This window comes from Aulostomus chinensis, chromosome 20, assembly GCF_037954235.1.
Source record: "Aulostomus chinensis isolate RoL2024-O1b breed Wild chromosome 20, RoL_Achi_v1.0, whole genome shotgun sequence".
Taxonomy (NCBI): Eukaryota; Metazoa; Chordata; class Actinopteri; order Syngnathiformes; family Aulostomidae; genus Aulostomus; species Aulostomus chinensis.
Genome location: NC_141339.1, coordinates 288,114 through 305,662, shown reverse-complemented (window position 1 = coordinate 305,662; position 17,549 = coordinate 288,114). Strand labels below are relative to the sequence as shown.

General features: G+C 50.7%; 1 protein-coding gene across 1 annotated transcript in view; it reads right to left on the bottom strand.

Annotated features, from left to right (window-relative positions):
* The window catches only part of lama4 (laminin, alpha 4), a 31,125-nt gene extending 15,408 nt beyond the window's left edge, over window positions 1-15,717 (bottom strand). Inside the window, exons 1-25 of the mRNA XM_086189697.1 lie at window positions 15,309-15,717; window positions 11,653-11,754; window positions 10,912-11,039; window positions 10,744-10,824; window positions 10,290-10,504; window positions 9,837-9,937; window positions 8,683-8,863; window positions 8,290-8,373; window positions 8,056-8,207; window positions 7,360-7,470; window positions 6,519-6,630; window positions 6,113-6,277; window positions 5,807-6,000; window positions 3,724-3,840; window positions 3,464-3,612; window positions 3,218-3,359; window positions 3,042-3,135; window positions 2,822-2,938; window positions 1,723-1,908; window positions 1,500-1,639; window positions 1,127-1,291; window positions 837-982; window positions 595-757; window positions 375-508; window positions 35-206 (exon numbers count right to left, since the gene is read on the bottom strand). Coding sequence (XP_086045823.1) covers window positions 35-206; window positions 375-508; window positions 595-757; window positions 837-982; window positions 1,127-1,291; window positions 1,500-1,639; window positions 1,723-1,908; window positions 2,822-2,938; window positions 3,042-3,135; window positions 3,218-3,359; window positions 3,464-3,612; window positions 3,724-3,840; window positions 5,807-6,000; window positions 6,113-6,277; window positions 6,519-6,630; window positions 7,360-7,470; window positions 8,056-8,207; window positions 8,290-8,373; window positions 8,683-8,863; window positions 9,837-9,937; window positions 10,290-10,504; window positions 10,744-10,824; window positions 10,912-11,039; window positions 11,653-11,754; window positions 15,309-15,416 — 3,459 coding nt within the window. The 5' untranslated portion in view covers window positions 15,417-15,717. The remainder of the gene's footprint in view (window positions 1-34; window positions 207-374; window positions 509-594; window positions 758-836; window positions 983-1,126; window positions 1,292-1,499; window positions 1,640-1,722; window positions 1,909-2,821; window positions 2,939-3,041; window positions 3,136-3,217; window positions 3,360-3,463; window positions 3,613-3,723; window positions 3,841-5,806; window positions 6,001-6,112; window positions 6,278-6,518; window positions 6,631-7,359; window positions 7,471-8,055; window positions 8,208-8,289; window positions 8,374-8,682; window positions 8,864-9,836; window positions 9,938-10,289; window positions 10,505-10,743; window positions 10,825-10,911; window positions 11,040-11,652; window positions 11,755-15,308) is intronic.
* Window positions 15,718-17,549: the final 1,832 nt, after the last annotated feature.

The following is a 17,549-nucleotide window of genomic DNA, read 5'->3' as shown; positions in this document are numbered from 1 at the left end:
TGTCCACGGCGTGCAGGTCTTCACCAGGACTTACCCCGTGGACCATGACGAAGAGAGCACCGTCGTTGGCAACCGTTCGCACTGAAATATCAAACCTTGTGACGACACCAAATTTCCCTCGTCGAGCAATATTATTGATGAGGGCATAGCCCGTCCCATCGAACAGGTAGCTGGTGATGCGGCTCTGAGAGAAAGCCAATTTGTACCTAACAACAGAAGGATGCCCGTGATTGGATAGTTGGTGTGATCACCTGAGCACAGTTGGCTAACTATCAGATTTATTGATGGTCAGCTGATTTGGAGGGTGCACTGTACCCTTTGAACCAAGTTCAGTACCAAACCACAGATACAACTGTGAGCTGACTGGCCGGTACCTGGGGCACGGCACCGATGCGACCATGTCCATGTTGTAAGTCTCCTTGAAATTGTATAGACTGATGACGTCATTGTTGAGTGAGGCCAATTCAATGCAGCCCACAAAAGGAGCAAGACTCAGAGGAGGTGGGAGCTAGGTGGGAAACAAATAGAACAACATTAAAGAGGACTCGATGGGGATTCACTGGTATCATTAACAGTTGTTAATAAACCCGTTACCCTGACGTTTGGTGGGACCCCACCAACGAAGAAGATGAAATCTTTGGGGTCTATGTCAAAGAGTGAGTCAGCACCCGGAGCCTCACTCTTCTGGATGAACTTCTGCTCGTCCGTGGAACTCTGGCTGGGGATTGTCAGGAAGACTTTGCCGTGGCGGCCCAGCCTGCCGTTAGTCACACAGAGACGGTGAGACATCTAACGTCCACTGAGAGACGTGTGAGCCAACGGTAACACATGAATACCTCTCTAATTTGATGTAGTTGAAGACTGCAGGCCATTGGCTGACGGGTTTGGAGCTCAGTGGGATTTCAACATCTTTGCCGCCGAGGTTGTAGGCATATACCAGGTTGTCATTCTTTATGGCCAAACCCATGTAATCTTTCCTTCCCTAGAACAGAGGGACAGCAGAGGACACGGCTCAACACCTCCATCTCCACGGAAACACGAGCAGCAACAATCTCTTCAAGAGCCAAGGAAGGCAGAGGGGGGGGATCATCTAGTTTGGGGGGGGGGGGGTCTGGGGGGTCCTCACATTTCTGTCTCCCAGGTATAAGATGAGGCGGTCCTCAATGGGATCTTTGTCAGGGTCCACCCTCATGAACAGACTGATGGACGTCACAGTCTTCAGGTCCTCCAGGTTGGTGGGGGGGTGAATCTTTACTGAGGACTGACCATTGAACTTCATGGACACTTGGACCTGACAAGAACAACAACAAAAGGCCCATGGCTGATATGAGATAACCCATAGATTTTAACCATGAAATCAACAATGGCCCTAAATGAGGACCATTAAATCTGAACTTGTCTCCGAGAAATATATATGCACACACACACACACACACACACACACACACACACACACACACAACATGCTGCTATGGTTTGAGAGGGGTTGGTGAGCAAACCTTCTTCGCTACACTCCGGGCCTGAGCTATCAGTTCTCTGATTCTCATGATGTTGGTGGTCACATTGTTGATGGGCTTTTTCTCCTGCACCACCTTCAGTTTCTCCAGCAGCTCAGGAACCAGGACATTGAGGTTCTCCACTGCAACACAAAACCAATATTGTTAGTGAGTGTCATCTGGTTTCCAAATGAGGAAGCCCGGGAGGCTGCTGTGGTCCTGGTACCTGCTTCCCCAGCAGATACGATGGCCTGCTCGTAGGCAGTGGTGGAGTATTCGTCCCTGCTCAGGTTATTGGCCCACTCCTCCACCTTGGAGCTGATGGGCGTGATGGTCTGAAGCACCTCAGCAGACCGGTTCAGAGTCCCTTCCGCTACTGCCAGGGTGAAATTAAGTCGCTGTGGCGTCCGATCTGGAAAAGGTTACAGAGGCTGAGAAACAGGGCATCAACCTGCAGGAGAACAAGGTTAGAGAGGTAGGTGCCTTCTCTTTAAAGCATATCATGAGGCAAAGGCACTAAATCTATGCTTCTACTATTAATCAATCAAAAACATGAACACAAACTTCAGAATAATCATTTGATGGACTGATAATGCAAAGATTTCAGCCATGAAATCAACAATATGCCCCAAAATGCTGACATTTAAATCCAAACTTTTCTCCTAGAATGTAGCAACAGTGGTTGAGAGTCAGAGGGGTCAAATATCGGAACCTCATCTCCTTCATAAAATGAAAGGAGGTCATTGATGGAGATTTATGCAACATTGTTTGATTCCCCCTCCAGAGTTCCCATCCATCACCAGAGACAGAACCAATGTACCAGACGGTCCACAGCGCCCTACAGACACGGAACACGTCTGGACAACTAGGACGGCGGCAACTGTGGCACCAGTCACGCAGGGCCATTACCAACCTGAAGCTCAACGATATCCATGATCTCTGACCCAAACCAGAACTAAACCAGAACCATGAACCCCATCTAACAACATTCACATCAGCAAAGCAACAAGTCTACATGGGAGGGACGACTGTCTGAGGCGGAGGAGGACAACGATGATGAGGAAAAGAAGGAGAATGAGGATGAGGACAAGGGAGAGGATGGAGAGGAAGAGGAGGAGGAAGAGGAGGATAAGAAAAAAGGAGAAGACCACTAACGGGACTTAAGATGAGACACAAGCAGAGAGCGATAGCTGAAGACCATATTTGGAGGCGTGTCTTTAAAGAGAAGCAGAATGAGAAATACCTGAAGGACACCTGAAGTAACATTAACATATCCATTAATACCATCGTCTGCTGTTCCAGCAGGTGGCGCTGCAGCGTCTTACCTGTCTGAATCCCACTGATGTCCTGCAGCAACTCAGCCAGCTTGAGAGTGTTTGTGTCCATGGTCTCTTTGGTCTCCTCGATATACTTCAGCTTGTCCACCACCTCAACATCCAGCTCTGGGACACAGAAAAAAGGGATGTGGACACAGTGATGATGATGATGATGATGTGGTGGTGCTGGTGGTAGCCCGTGAAGCGGCGGACCATCCTGGTAACATACCAGTTTGTTCTGAATGTAATGAAACAGACTCCCTGAAGACATTATCGCTCTGCGTGACCAGATAGCCCAACTGCAAGGTGACCCCCCCCATGGCCTAGAGCACCAAGACAGAAGGTCAGAAGGTCAGGATAGGAAGACCACTGGTGCTTGGCCAACACAGCTATGGTCCTACATACATCTTCAGCTCTTTGGGATAAGTTGAAGGTGGTGCGGGAGGTGACGTTGGCGTCATTGATGTATTTCACTATGTTGTTGTAGACGTTAGCGGCGCTGATGGCCCTCTGGACGAAGCCGTTGGCATCACTTTCTCTCAGGTCTCTGCACCAGACAAGAAGACAGACGGCACACTCTTATCAGAGAGCTCTACCATAACAGAGAACACATGCTCATTTTTGCACTTTGCAACAGCAAAGGTGTAGCACCTTTCCAAGACGTTGGCCTGCTCCTCCATCTCATCAGCGTGCTCACCAGCCCTCTGAACCAGGGACCTGTCCACCAGCGAGAGACGCTCGGTCTTCTCCATCAGCTTCAGGCTGGCACCATCGATCGCAGCATGGTACTCAGTCACATTCTGTTCACAAACACATAGTGAATGTCAGTAGGGTGTTTGTGTGTTGGAGGTATCCTCCCCTCCCCAAAGGGGTCCTATTTCACCCTTGACCTGAGGGGATGTAGGAGTCACCTGCACCAAGGTGTCCAGCTCCACCACGGTCCCCTCTGCTTCAGACAGGAAGTCTCTGGCTGCTTCCAGCGTGCTGTTGACAGCATCATAGTCCTCCATCAGCCTCCGCTGCTTCACCTGGGACAGAGGACACATTTATGCACCATTGTTCTGTGTGTGAACAATGCTGTCCGTCTGCTCGTTCTGTCTCTGCACATTTGCTCACACCTGAGGTTGGCTCCTCCTGTAATTGAAGTCACCTGATGAAAGTGATATAAACATGGTGACATTGAGAAGAGATGTGATGCGTTACCATTTAGCTTAGCAAGCATAACGACATGGAGCAGGAAACTAACTTGGCTTTATCCAAGAACCGAAACCAACCAAAATCTGTAAAACTGACTCCTGAATATATTAGGTTGCATTTGTTGCAAGCTCTTAGTTTCAGCTGAAGCTCCGTGCGGAATGCGTCTTCCTCTGCATGACTTTTTATGGATGAACCATGTGATACAATCTTAGATCACCCAGTCATGTGATGCCATTCATACTGTCCTTCAGCGGCTGTGACTGTCAACACGTGGAAAAGAAGATTGTTCCACTGGTTGAACTCTAAGTTCCTCTTTGTTGTCGAGTATTTCCCCCAGCTGTTGACGCTGTTGCTCCTCCTCAGTAAAAGCCTCAAGGACTCAGTTTGGAGGCGGAAACTGTAGCCCTGGCCCTCACCAGGGTCCTCTGTGACAGGAGCTGTTTGCTGGTTCCTGTCTTCTTCCAGCTATGGACCAGACCATCAACAGCTGCCTTGTAATCTTTGGATCACTGGGATTTCTTCCTGTCTTCCTGTCCTCTGATATCAGGTTTCTGACACCAACACAGAAACCTGAAAATGGATGAAGAAGCTCTGAAGCTCTGATCTTGGTCTGGTATTTCGACTCTTGAGCTGGTTCCACTGACGTGACCCCTGGATTCATGTTGGCAGGATCAAAGGCTCCCCCCTTAGGGGTCCAGGTGAAGGTGAAGAGAGCTGGTTCTGAGAGAATCCAGTTGTTGCTCATTTCCTCTTCTACTTTGCTGTGAACTTGTTCACACACTGAGTTCATTGTGAGTCAGACTTTCCATGATGCTCTCATTCCTCTATGGTCAGCTTTCTATTCACAGAGCTCAGAACCTCACATTCCTGCCAGAGCTAGCGGCGGCTGCTCCAGTACCGAGCCACTGATGCAGGGTTTGGCATTGGGGGAGGGGTCAGCCCAGGCCTGACCCTTGGTTCCACGAAATTACAGATACCCACACAACCAGGAATATCCACATCAAGTCAGCTGCTGGACCCTGAGGGTCAAACATCTTGTTTATTGAGGTTTAATGAAGTGAAGGTCTGTTTGGTTGGTGAAGTGGTGAATTGTGTCACGCCACGCCTCCTACAGTCTGACAGCCACACAACTGATCATTTTTGAGGTAAGGAAATGCAACAGATAAGTAGAAACTTCATGTTTGGGTCATGCATTCATCACACGTACACACACACACACACACACACACACACACACACGCACACACGCGCGTCTGGGGGAGACTGCAGAGCTTCAGCATGGAGACATTAATCAGCAGCCTCATCATGACACACCTGTAGTTGCAGCAGCTGAAGGTATCCAGGTGTCCTGAACCCACCACAGGCCAAATTGTTTTGGAAAATGACACAGACACAGTGTTTCTATCCCCACTACAAACATGGCGCCACACCTGGAGCTGGAGGTTCCGGTGAATAGCGAAACTACAAACATGGCCTCTGTGCATTCTTCAAAGCAACTTCAGGACACTTGAATTTCTTCAGACCAGCAGTTCAGAGGGATTTCATGGTTGATTGTGTATGTTTTTAATGTTTGATTCTCAGGCTCCATCGACCTCAGTTGTTTGAGAGACGACTGCAACACCTTTTCCTATGAAACTCTGTCAGCATCAGGGGGAGGAGATAATAACTGAATTCCATTTACAGTGGACCTGTCTCTTTAAGAGTCACAGTTTGCTGCCACAGTCTCCGAATGAATCAAGGACAGACAGAGAGAGGAGCCAGGGCGGTGCAAGGGCTCGGGTGGCCATGAGAAATCACCTGACTCCTCTGGAACTTGAGGACGCTGGCCTGGTTTTGGTCCGCGGCCTCCTGAACCCTGCTTGTGGCCTTCTGGAGGAAGCTCTGAGCGTCAGACAGCTTGGCAGTGAAGCGGGACAGAAGCTCTCTGATGGGGGGAAGGCGCCCCACTGACATCATCAGCTTCTTCTCCAGCTGGCGGATTCGCCTCAGCACTACAAACAGAGTCAGGAAGCTGATCAGTGTGGGTTTGCTGTGACTGTGTGTGTGTGTGTGTGTGTGTGTGTGTGTGTGTGTGTGTGTGTGTGTGTGTGTGTGTGTCCTCACAGTCGTGGGCTTCGGTGGACTCATCGGTGGTGACAGGTTCTTGTGGGGACAGGTCCATGGACCTCATCCAGGTCAGCATTCCCTGGGCCAGCCTGGTGTTCTGTCGGACAACATCTGGGTCCACGTCTGGCTGCACACTGTACAGCTCCCAGTCATGGATCATCTCTGCACACATGATATCACCACACACACGTCTGCCAGCACGCTTCAGCTACGCATCAGCAACTCCGGTTGTGTGTGTGTGTCTCTGCGTGTATGTCTGTGGTTGTGTTCATGTCCCTTGGTGTGTTAAAGTATGCATGCGGAAGTGTGCACGTACATGTGTTTGCATGTCTGTTTGCATGTGTGTATTAAACCATGTGTGCCTGTATGTGTGTGTGTGTGTGTGTGCGCGCCTGTGTGCTACCTTCGATGCGGGTGTTGAGATCGGTCAGGTTGTTGCTGAGTGTCTCCGCCATTGTCAGGCTCTGCAGCGTGTCCTCATCCAGCTGGCTCACCAGAGCTTTCACCACCTTCTCCTGTCAATCACAGAACTGTCAGGCATCATGTGACTGTCTGGCCTACAATCCAGTGAGTTAGTGTACCTCCACATGTGTGGATTAAAACTCAGAGCAGAAGATTGAGTGAGTGGCCCTCATCCATGAGTCTCTACTGAGTAGTTTGGACATCCACCGAGGCGGGTGGGTGACCTCGCCCAGGTCATGTGGCGTCACCAAGGACATGCGGTTGGCATCACCCAGGGCATGTAGCGTCACAAGTATGTGTTGTTGATATCGCCTGGGATGTGACGTGGCGTCTCCCAGGGTATGTGGGTGGCAGCGGCCATCAGGACACAACCCAACCTGATCAATCAACACTAAGAACTGAGAAGTTCCCTCTTGCTGCTCTTGAACATTCTGACAAACTGAAGTTGGAGTATTTACATGCATCTAATAGAAGTATGAAAAAGGGGAGGGGCTTGGGTCAGGTGGTTTTACTGGATGAGAAAAGGGTGGTGATTCTGGTGTAAAAACACTGATGGAACACGTGTTCCATTTGCAGCATCCAGCAGATATGAAAGCCCATGTGAATGTGCTGAAGGTGACAGTAACAGATCTTCACACTGTCATTTCAGTTCATCTGATATGTTGATGGTTGAACAAAAAGGAAGAAAATAACTGCACTGAACTACTGAAACCTCGCTACTCTCATCTGTTTCAGTCAGTCACGGTCCATGTGCAGTGAAGCAAGGATGGCGGATTACTGACTGAGTCTCCCAGCTGGTTGATATGTGACACCAGATCGTCCGTGGCGTCCTCCAGGTCGCCGGTCTGGACCTTCATCACTGACGACTTGTTTCTCCAGCCCTGAAACTGCATCTGTGAACATCAATGAAGCTCAGCTGAGGTCAGTCAGGGAGATTCTAGTCCACTCAGGTGCATCTCACTTCTGTTTTCTCGTTCTAACCTCTCACACATGCTCAGGCACAACATAGCTGTCAGAAACTTGGGGGCGTGGCCTAGTCCAGCTGCCAGCTGATCTCTTCTATCCAATAGCAGAGTGACACACTGTCACTGCTGGCCAATCACGTCGCTGCTGCCTTTTACAATACGGCTCTCTCTTTCTGCTCAGCCTGGTTTGCTACCCTCATGCGCCCCCCCTTCTCTGCCCCCCCCCCCACTCCCTGATCAAATGTCTCTCCTGATCAGAGTATAATTGATTTATCAGACTAATCAATCCACAATAATCAATGGCACAGTATCACAGTCCCATTTCCCTGTGAATATGTGAGCAAAGGTCTGTGTGACCCATCTGAGATCAGCTCCAGTAACCATGGCTGAGCCGGGCTGGCTGAGTTCAACGCCCTTCGCATTGTGGGGACGGCCCACGTTTGACCATCTATGAAAGCTTTCTTCTGACATTGTTTATTCTTGTATTTAGTATGCAGCAGTGTGTGGGAGTACCTGCAGGCGGTGAGAAGTGTAATTGTAGTACTTGAGGCGGTCGTTGGCAGCTGCCCCGGTGGAGATGTTCAACACTCCGACTCTCAGCTGGTCCAGAGTCTTATTAGACAGCTGCAAGTCTCCAATAAGATGCCAGATGCATTCGTCACAACCTAGAAGAAGCAAAAAGGTCAGAGAAGATGGTCACAGTTGTGGCCTGGGAGCCAGTGGGGGGATGGGTGAGGTGTCTCTTACTGATGTTGCAGAGGTTGACGGTCGGTGCCTCACGAAGACACTCCCCGGTGTGCATGTCACAGTGGCTGCTCTCACAGTCACATTCTGCAGAAACAGTCACAAATGAGCTCATCTGAACAGCAAGTGTACATTAAGACCCTTACACCCCCCCAGCTGGCTGCTGGCCAGCACATCTGTTTGTTGGTCTCTGGTGGGGACAGATGGTTTTAGCAACTGTGGATACAGATCTGGCGCCACAATGGATCTCAACCAGCTCTCACTGAGTCTCTGGCCAAAGGTCACAGGTCAGCAGATGCCTCAGTGACGCCATGCTCACTACAGAGGCTCTTGGCCTGGGAACCTGAGAACTGGGAACACGTTAACTACACACTCGCTGTTGGTCATATGACTTACTTTGGCAGCCAGAGGGGCTGTAGTCCCAGAAGCCCGGGAGGCAGCGCTCGCAGTAACGACCTCCAGCCCCCGAGTGGCACACACAGCTGTGGGTGAGAGGATGGCAGGTGGGACGGACAGAAGCCAGCCCACATTCACACCTCCGACAGCCCTGACAGCTAGAGAACCCTGAGTACCCCTCCTGGAGACAGGAACCAAAACCTTTGTAAGATGATTTTCTGATTGGCTGTTGATAGAGGAACCATGGAGATCACCCTTCCTGTCGGACTACAAACACACCTCATCCCTGACATGACAACTTCCTGTTGGACTATCGTAGAGGAATTTTATGCCATAAAAGGATTTCCCACTGGACACTTTACTGGACATCAAGGTAGGAGGTTGGCTGTGAGATCAAAGTTGAGTTCAGCTCCCACAGGATATCTGAGTTCCTCCCTCCTAAACAGTCACACTGGTAATGTCGGGAGCTACCAGTAACACCTGGTTGGAACATCTGGCACAATGTGACCTTCATGCAGTCCAAACACAGCTATGCATCAGAACAACGCTGGCCCCGTGAGTCTCCGTTTCACTATCAGTGAGTGTCCTAACAACAAAATTATGATTATAAAAGAACTTATGGAAGGGACTACAGGTTCACCCCCAGCCCCAGGTCAAGGCCCGGGGGTCAAGGCCCAGGGGTCAGATCAGCTCTTGACCTTACAAACAAAGTACAGGGATGAGGCCTAAGAGAGTTAAAACAGAGGACACCAGATGAAATTATTTATCATCTCCAAACACCGCTCATGACATCGTCACTTCCTGTTGGACTACAATCATGATCAAACTCACTCTGGAGCTCTTGACTCCAAATAAGATCGAAAACAACCTTTGGTCACGGATGCTAATGAGTCCCGACCAGTGGACCAGATTCTCCAAAGTATATGTCCTCTCATTAAAGAGCTAATCAGGTCACCTGGGTTGGATGACAAAACTATGACCTGAACACCTTGTACTTATCAAAGTCCGTGGTCATGTTTCTGATGAGGACAGTCTGGCCTCCTCTCATGAGTTGATCGATAGAACTGTCAGAACCATAATGGTCTGAAAGCTGCCATGTGGAAAAACAGCAGAATGAACAGATAATTGCGAGTGTGGGTCTCTTGGTGCCTCACCTCACACTGGTCACAGAGTCGCCCAGTGACACCTGGCTTGCAGTGACACACCCCCGTCCTGTCATCACATGAGGAGGTTCCACATTTGTTGCACTCACACTCTGGGACAGACGCAGGACACAAGCACACATGAGAACACCGGAGGTCAAATTATGTCTCACACGCGGTGCAGCAGGTTATTTTGGTCCTTGAAGGGCCTCAGAGGGCCGTCAGTAATCCTGGACTCTCCACTCTGACCTTGTCTTGGCTTCTCAGGATTACAGAGCTGCCAGCCGAGCACACAGCGGTGATGCATGTGCTCCAGGTCTGTCTGGTACTGGTATCAAATATAAGTTCATGAGCAGTAAAACAGAACAAGTCACATGCTAACATCAGGTGACCCTCACTCAGGTTGCTCCTATAATCAGGAGAACTGATCAACAACTTCTCATCAGTGTCTAATCGTGGCCCTACCTCTGCAGTTCTTGGCACTGATGGCATCACCGTAGAAACCCTGGGCACACCTCTCACATTTGGTCCCGCCTGTGTTTCCCCAGCAGTGCTGGCAGTGACCTGTCACATTGTGGCACTCGTTGAAGATCAGGTTGGGGTCCGAGTTTCCGTTACAGTCGCATCTCTTGCAGGAATTACCAATTGTCATTGGGTTGCCATAGTGCCCTGGCGCACACCTGGATGAAGAAACTGCTAATTGGTCATTTATTCTCCCTGATGAGATGTGACACCCAACAGCCTCCATCAGTACCACTGGCTGCATACTGAAGTCAAAGACTGGGGGAGAAGCGGAGGAAACGTACATGATGGTGGCATAGACTGTTACATCCTGATATCCTAAAAATATACTGTATTTCTCATGAAGCTCTGTGGGGGAATGTTCAGTTGTGGGTGAACTGAATGTCCCTGAACTGACCTCTCACAAAAATGTCCGGCATAGCCCTCTTTGCACTTGCAGCGCAGCGCGGCGCCTCCTCTGTCACAGCGGACTGCGAAGCTTGTGGACAGAAAGAGAGACGGTATTTGAGAGATGATGTTCCGCCCGCCAACACAAACTTCTGCTGCAGCACAACGAGCAGCTTACTTGTTTGAGGGGACAGAGAGGGGGCAGGCACACAGCTGGCAGGTGAGGCGCCCCCCTGGGCTGAGAGACAGCATGTAGCCGTCCTCACACATCTCACAGAAATCCCCGGTACTGTGGTCCCTGCAGTTCTGGGAGGGCAAACATTAACATGATCAGACTCTGTAACGACACGTGTCGCGGGTGACCCAATCACAGGTGCCCAGCTCAAGTGGGGGATGTTCTAGGAGAACAAATGACTTACAATGGTATTAAGGAGATATTTATACAGTATATAAACACATAACTTGTCCAAACCATGAAGTCAAATATACTATAGTTATAAAAGTAAAGTTACTGAGTGTATTTACCACCAGGCTGAGAAAAACACTCGGAATACAAACCAGGTCACGAGTCAGTGAACAATGCCGAGTCGTGCACGTCCAAGTGGAGCAATATCAGAGTTCTTCCAGGGTCCAGTGTGTTGAGTTTATCTTTAGTTTTTGCTCTTGAGCAAATGTTGTTTTCATGTCTTCAATGTACCAGTGAGACAGTGATACCATCAGAAAGCGTCCTGAGGGCTGGACAGAGCTAAATACACTGGTTTGAAAAACATTGGTGTCCACATGACAACAGTGACTACAGCATTGTGATTTATCCCAGTGGGGACACCAGTGGACACGCCGTGACTGGATTACCTGAGGTGTGAGCAGAGCAGATGTCACACAATATGAACTCAGTGAGGATCATCAATCACAGACTTACGATGCAGATGCCTGTGATGTCCTCACAGCGATCGGTGCGACCTTTGCAGTTGCATGGCAGACAGACGTTCAGCTCACTCAGGAAGAAACCCTTAGAACACACCTGGGGAGGAGGAAGGGAACGCCACATCAGCATCTCATACAGAAGTCACAAACAGTGGAGGCCCTGCCCCCTGCTGCCCTCCAACCATCACTCTGCTTCCTCCCGGTGAACAGAAGTAGTTGAAAGTTGCTACGCAACAAAAATGGGGACATTAGAGGCTAAGATAACTTCAGCACCCTATTGGTTAAGTTTGAACTGATGGTGAGGGCCAGTAGTGATGGTGAGAGCCAGTAGTGATGGTGAGGGCCAGTAGTGATGTTGGAGGCCAGTAGTGATGGTAAGGGCCAGTAGTGACAGTGACGGCCGGTAGTGATGGTGAGGGCCAGTAGTGATGGTGAGGGCCAGTAGTGATGGTGAGGGCCAGTAGTGATGGTAAGGGCCAGTAGTGACAGTGACAGCCGGTAGTGATGGTGAGGGCCAGTAGTGATGGTGAGGGCCAGTAGTGATGGTGAGGGCCAGTAGTGATGGTGAGAGCCAGTAGTGATGGTAAGGGCCAGTAGTGATGGTGGGGGCCAGTAGTGATGGTGAGGGCCAGTAGTGATGGTGAGGGCCAGTAGTGATGGTGAGAGCCAGTCATGATGTTGGGGGCCAGTAGTGGTGGTGAGGGCCAGTAGTGACAGTGACGGCCGGTAGTGATGGTGAGAGCCAGTAGTGATGGTGAGGGCCAGTAGTGATGGTGAGAGCCAGTCGTGATGTTGGGGGCCAGTAGTGATGGTAAGGGCCAGTAGTGATGGTGAGGGCCAGTAGTGACAGTGACGGCCGGTAGTGATGGTGAGAGCCAGTAGTGATGGTGAGGGCCAGTAGTGATGGTGAGAGCCAGTCGTGATGTTGGGGGCCAGTCGTGATGTTGGGGGCCAGTCGTGATGTTGGGGGCCAGTAGTGATGGTGAGGGCCGGTAGTGATGGTGAGGGCAGGTAGTGATGGTGGGGGCCGGTAGTGATGGTGAGGGCCAGTAGTGATGGTGAGAGCCAGTCGTGATGTTGGGGGCCAGTAGTGATGGTGAGGGCCGGTAGTGATGGTGAGGGCAGGTAGTGATGTTGGGGGCCAGTAGTGATGGTGAGGGCCGGTAGTGATGGTGAGGGCAGGTAGTGATGGTGGGGCCAGTAGTGATGGTGAGGGCCAGTAGTGATGGTGAGGGCCGGTAGTGATGGTGGGGGCCAGTAGTGATGGTGAGGGCCAGTAGTGATGGTGAGGGCCGGTAGTGATGGTGAGGGCAGGTAGTGATGGTGGGGCCAGTAGTGATGGTGAGGGCCAGTAGTGATGGTGAGGGCCGGTAGTGATGGTGAGGGCCAGTAGTGATGGTGAGAGCCAGTCGTGATGTTGGGGGCCAGTAGTGATGGTGAAATAGTCAATAACCCTCCAGTTAGATGATGACCTCTTGACCTCCTGACCTCCCGAACCCTGCTGCCTCCCTGAGCTTTGATCATTGAGATCAACTTTGAAGATACATCTCCTTCATTATTCTCAATAAAAAGTCAGAACTGTGTGTGAATGGCAGCCCCCCCCCGATTGTTATTGTAAACGCTACATCCTGTCTAATATTTGTTCACCAGAGTTTCACAGGATGGTGGAATGTCAGAAGCATGAGGCAAACACACACACACACACACACACACACACACACACACACACACACACACACACACAGAGTCACTAAGGTGACAACATTTTTGTGGTTTTTATACAAACCAAAGAGCACAAACACAGCAAATGCCATAATTGTGTCATTATAACACCTAGCCTAGCTTAGCATTGAGACAGCTGGCCCAGCCTGAAGCAGACGGATGGAAGCCTGACATCAGCAAACGACCTTGAAGGACAGAAACAATGATTCACACCAAACAAGTACCAACTGCTGCGGCACGGAGAACATCCGGCCAGCTGTGAGCGCGCTCAGTAATGTGTGCTCGTCCCACTGAGGCGCCTGACCGGTGAACAAAGATGACATTGATCATGTCAGACAGCTTCGCCCTGTGTCCAGCTGCTTCCAGCCATCCGGCCTCGGCGCCATCAGCAGCCTCCGTCCTGGCTGCTGGTCACATTATTCAGAACCAGATCATTGGAGAAAATGTGTAGAGGAATTGCTGTCTACCAGGTCTGCTAGCTGGGCCATGTCCACTATAATTGGCCACACCCACCACAGGGGGCCACACCCTGTCTGTCGGTTGTTTCAAGCAATGAAAACTACCAAGACAGTGCCCAGGGCCGAGCAGGCTCACAGGAAGTTTGCTTGTCAGGGATGAGGTGCTCTAACCAGCAGTGAGCGTGTGGGATAGTGACACGTTCAGGGGTCAGCGGCGGGCCCTACAGACAGTGTGCGTGAGTGTGTGTGTGAGAGAGAGAGAGAGAGAGAGAGAGAGAGAGAGACAGAGAGAGAGAGAGAGAGAGAGAGAGAAAGTCAAATATTTATAAAAAGATGGAGAAGTTGAGGAGTGTTTATTTCTGTGTCTTCTCCATGTTCTTTGCAGGGTTTGTGGGAAAATTAAGGCGATGAGTTGGTGCAGCTTGAATTTAATTTGTGCTTCTGGACCAAGCTGCTGGGCTCCAGGGGATCAGAGTAGATCCTGCTGACTCCCCTGGGCCTCCTCAGAAGCAGGGTCGTGAGAAAGTCCTCCCAACTCTCTGACTGCCCACACAGTTGTGAGCAAGACTTCTAGACATGGAGAAGTAAACAGGGGGAGTAAATGTTGAAATTGCTGTACTTCATCACCGCCAAGTTTGGGAACTGAATACTTCCCTGAACTCACATTTGCCAAAGCCTTGTACATCTCACTAGCAGGGAAATGGGCCCTGTGTTCAGTTCTGGGGGTCCTCTGGACACTGAAGTGCATCCAACACCCTGGCAGAGCCGGAGTCCGAGCTGGAGTAAGAGCCGCTCATAGATTCTTCAACTACGTCAGCAAAGGTGACTGCAAAATACCAAAAAATCGGACTATGCATAGTTCAAGACTGGTTGTTTGACTGGGCCGGACTGGGCCGCTCCCCCGACAGAGAGCTCCCACACACAGAAGCTTTAGTGTCTGCAGCCTGAAGTCATCGCAAACCAAGGTTTGATAAACACAAAACTACAAGAGTGACAGAGACCCAGCCACCGCCCTCCGGCACCACGCCGTTACATCTGCCCCCTCAGCAGTCACATGGACCGGAACGGACCGGACCGGACCAGACCACAGGGGCCTCAGAGACCATCAAAGCTTCAGACCTGAGTCCTGGTGGACCTGACATCATGTGAGTGGTCCTGATGAACACATGGTTTGAGGTGATGAAGACTACAGAGATGAAGATTAGAGGGTAAGGACACAGTTTCTCTCTCCCTGGTGCTGCTCACGCGGATTGGGGCTGTTTGTCTCTGGCATGTCTGGCAGCTGCTTTCCATTAGGGAACTGGGAGGGGGGGCTGACTCGGAGCTTTAGCCTTGAGGTCCGCTTACACACACAAGCACACAGCAGGGCTCAGTCCTGCACACCCCCCTCCGACAGCAGCTCCGGTACTACAGGACCGTAGGAGAAGTACAGAGACGTACACGAAAGCCTGGTCGCTCTGGAGTGTCTTACCTTGAGGACGGACTGTTGCTGCTCCCCCAGTCTGGCAGCTGAAGCTGGGCAGGCGGTCTGGGAGACGATCCCGAGAAGGCAGAAGCTGGCCAGAGCCGACGCAGCCATGTTCCTGTTGTCCTGCTGGGACAGCGGTCCTCCTCGTCTCTGTCCCTCCGTCTCTCGGCTGTGGACACAGCAGCAGCTCCTCTTGCTCTGCTGGCTTCACTTTTCCACGGCTCCCACGTCCAAATGCAATGACTGGCTCCTTCTAAAACAAACTAGTGTGGGCTTCCTCCCTCCCCCTGCCCCCCCTCCCCGGAGCCTCCCAGCCTAAATCACATACAGATGAGAGACAGGGAGGGCGAGAGAAAGAACGAGAGGGAGGCGAGCGAGCCACAGAGGGTTTCTCTCTGTGCCCTGGTAGGCAGCAGCCATTGCAGCTCTGCCAGATCAGGAAGATTGAGTGTGTGTGTGTGTGTGTGTGGGTGTGGGTGTGGGTGTTGGGGGGGGGGGGGGGTCTGGATGGGCATGGGGTCAGGGGCTGCACCCAATAGGCCATCAAAATCTGGACATGGGTAAGACCCCCAAAGACTGCTGGACCTCCAAAGACCCCTGAACCACCAAAACCCCCTCAACCATCAATGTGTCAAACATGCTGAAAGTCACAAGAGAGGTCAGGCGCGTCACGCAGGTCCAGGTGAGGGTTGCAGTCCCAATATGTCGGAGTCATGTGGCAGGTCCTCAGGGGCGTGTGGAAGTTCCATATCCCAAGTGACTAATACACAGGTTTTCTAGTTCCTGCAGAAGAAGCGGACCCCTGGAGAACCCCCTCCCCTGCCCCTGCCCCAGGAGGGACTCAGACTGGTTCCTGTAGAACTGAACCAGGAACTGTCTGATCACTGGCTCTTGGGTGAAATTGGGGACTTTTGTGTTGACAGAAATAAACACTGAGGATCAGAAGGTTGTTGCTCAAGTTTGTCTTTGTTTGAAAAAAAACAAACCAGCAGGTCCTCGTTGGGTGTTGAGGGTTTGTGTACATGTCTGTGTAGGTTCTCATTCATCCAGGTCATCGTAGATCGAAGCCAAGTAAAATCTGGTCAACTGGACGTAAGTTTATCTTGAAGACGTTTCACCTCTCATCCGAGAGGCTTCTTCAGTTCTAGTGAAGAGTGTGGAAACTCCAGCTTATAAACCTATGTGGGAGTGGTCAGTGCTATTGTGGTGGAAACGGCCCTCCCGAGACTCACCTGGCCTCCCCAAACGACAGTCGTTGTGCGGTGTCAGGGAGTTTCAGGGGTGGTCGTTAGGGAGTTTCACCGACCACTCAGATGCTAATGGGCTGTGCTGGCATCAGCCGTTCCACATGGGTCTTTCAGCTGAGCTCTTTGGGGAAGCTTTGAAAGGACTTGGTTGTAAATAGGTGAAAGGAAATGTCGCAGTCCACCTCCTCTGTTCAAAGATGGTTTCTCTATCCTGACGTGGATGGCTTCTTTAACTTCTCTTTCAAACCATCTGTCCTCTCTGTCCAGGATTTGGACACGATCGTCCTGGAAGGAGTGGCTTTCCTCCTTGAGGTGGAGGAAAACCGCTGAGTCCTGTCCTCCAGAGTTGGCTCTTCTATGTTGGGCCATGCGCTTGTTGAGGGGCTGTTTGGTTTCCCCTATGTAGAGATCCGTGCAGGCCTCACTGCATCACTCATGTTTGTGTACATGTTGGTTTGAATACAGAATTACACACACAGTGGTGACTAAGTGAGTGAGTGAGTGTGTGTGTGAGTGAGTGAGTGTGTGAATGAGTGTGTGAGTGAGTGAATGTGTGTGTTAGTGTGTCAGTGAGTGTGTGTGAGTGAGTGAGTGTGAGTAAGTGTGTGAGTGAGTGTGTAAGTGATTGTGTCAGTGTGTGTGTGTGAGTGAGTGTGTGTGAGTGAGTTAGTGAGTGAATGAGTGTGTGAGTGAGTGTATGAGTGAGTGTGTCAGTGAGTGAGTGAATGTGTCAGTGAGTGAATGAGTGTGTAAGTGTGTGAATGAGTGTGTGTGTGAATGAGTGAGTGAGTGTGTCAGTGAGTGAGTGATAAAGTGCGTGAGGGTGTGTGAGTGAGTGTGTGAATGAGTGAGTGTGTGAATGAGTGAGTGAGTGTGTTTGTGAGTGAGTGTGTGAGTAAGTGAGTGCATGTGTGAGTGAGTGAGTGAATGTGTGTGTGATCGTGTGAGTGAGTGAGTGAGTGTGTCAGTGAGTGAGTGATAAAGTGAGTGAGTGTAT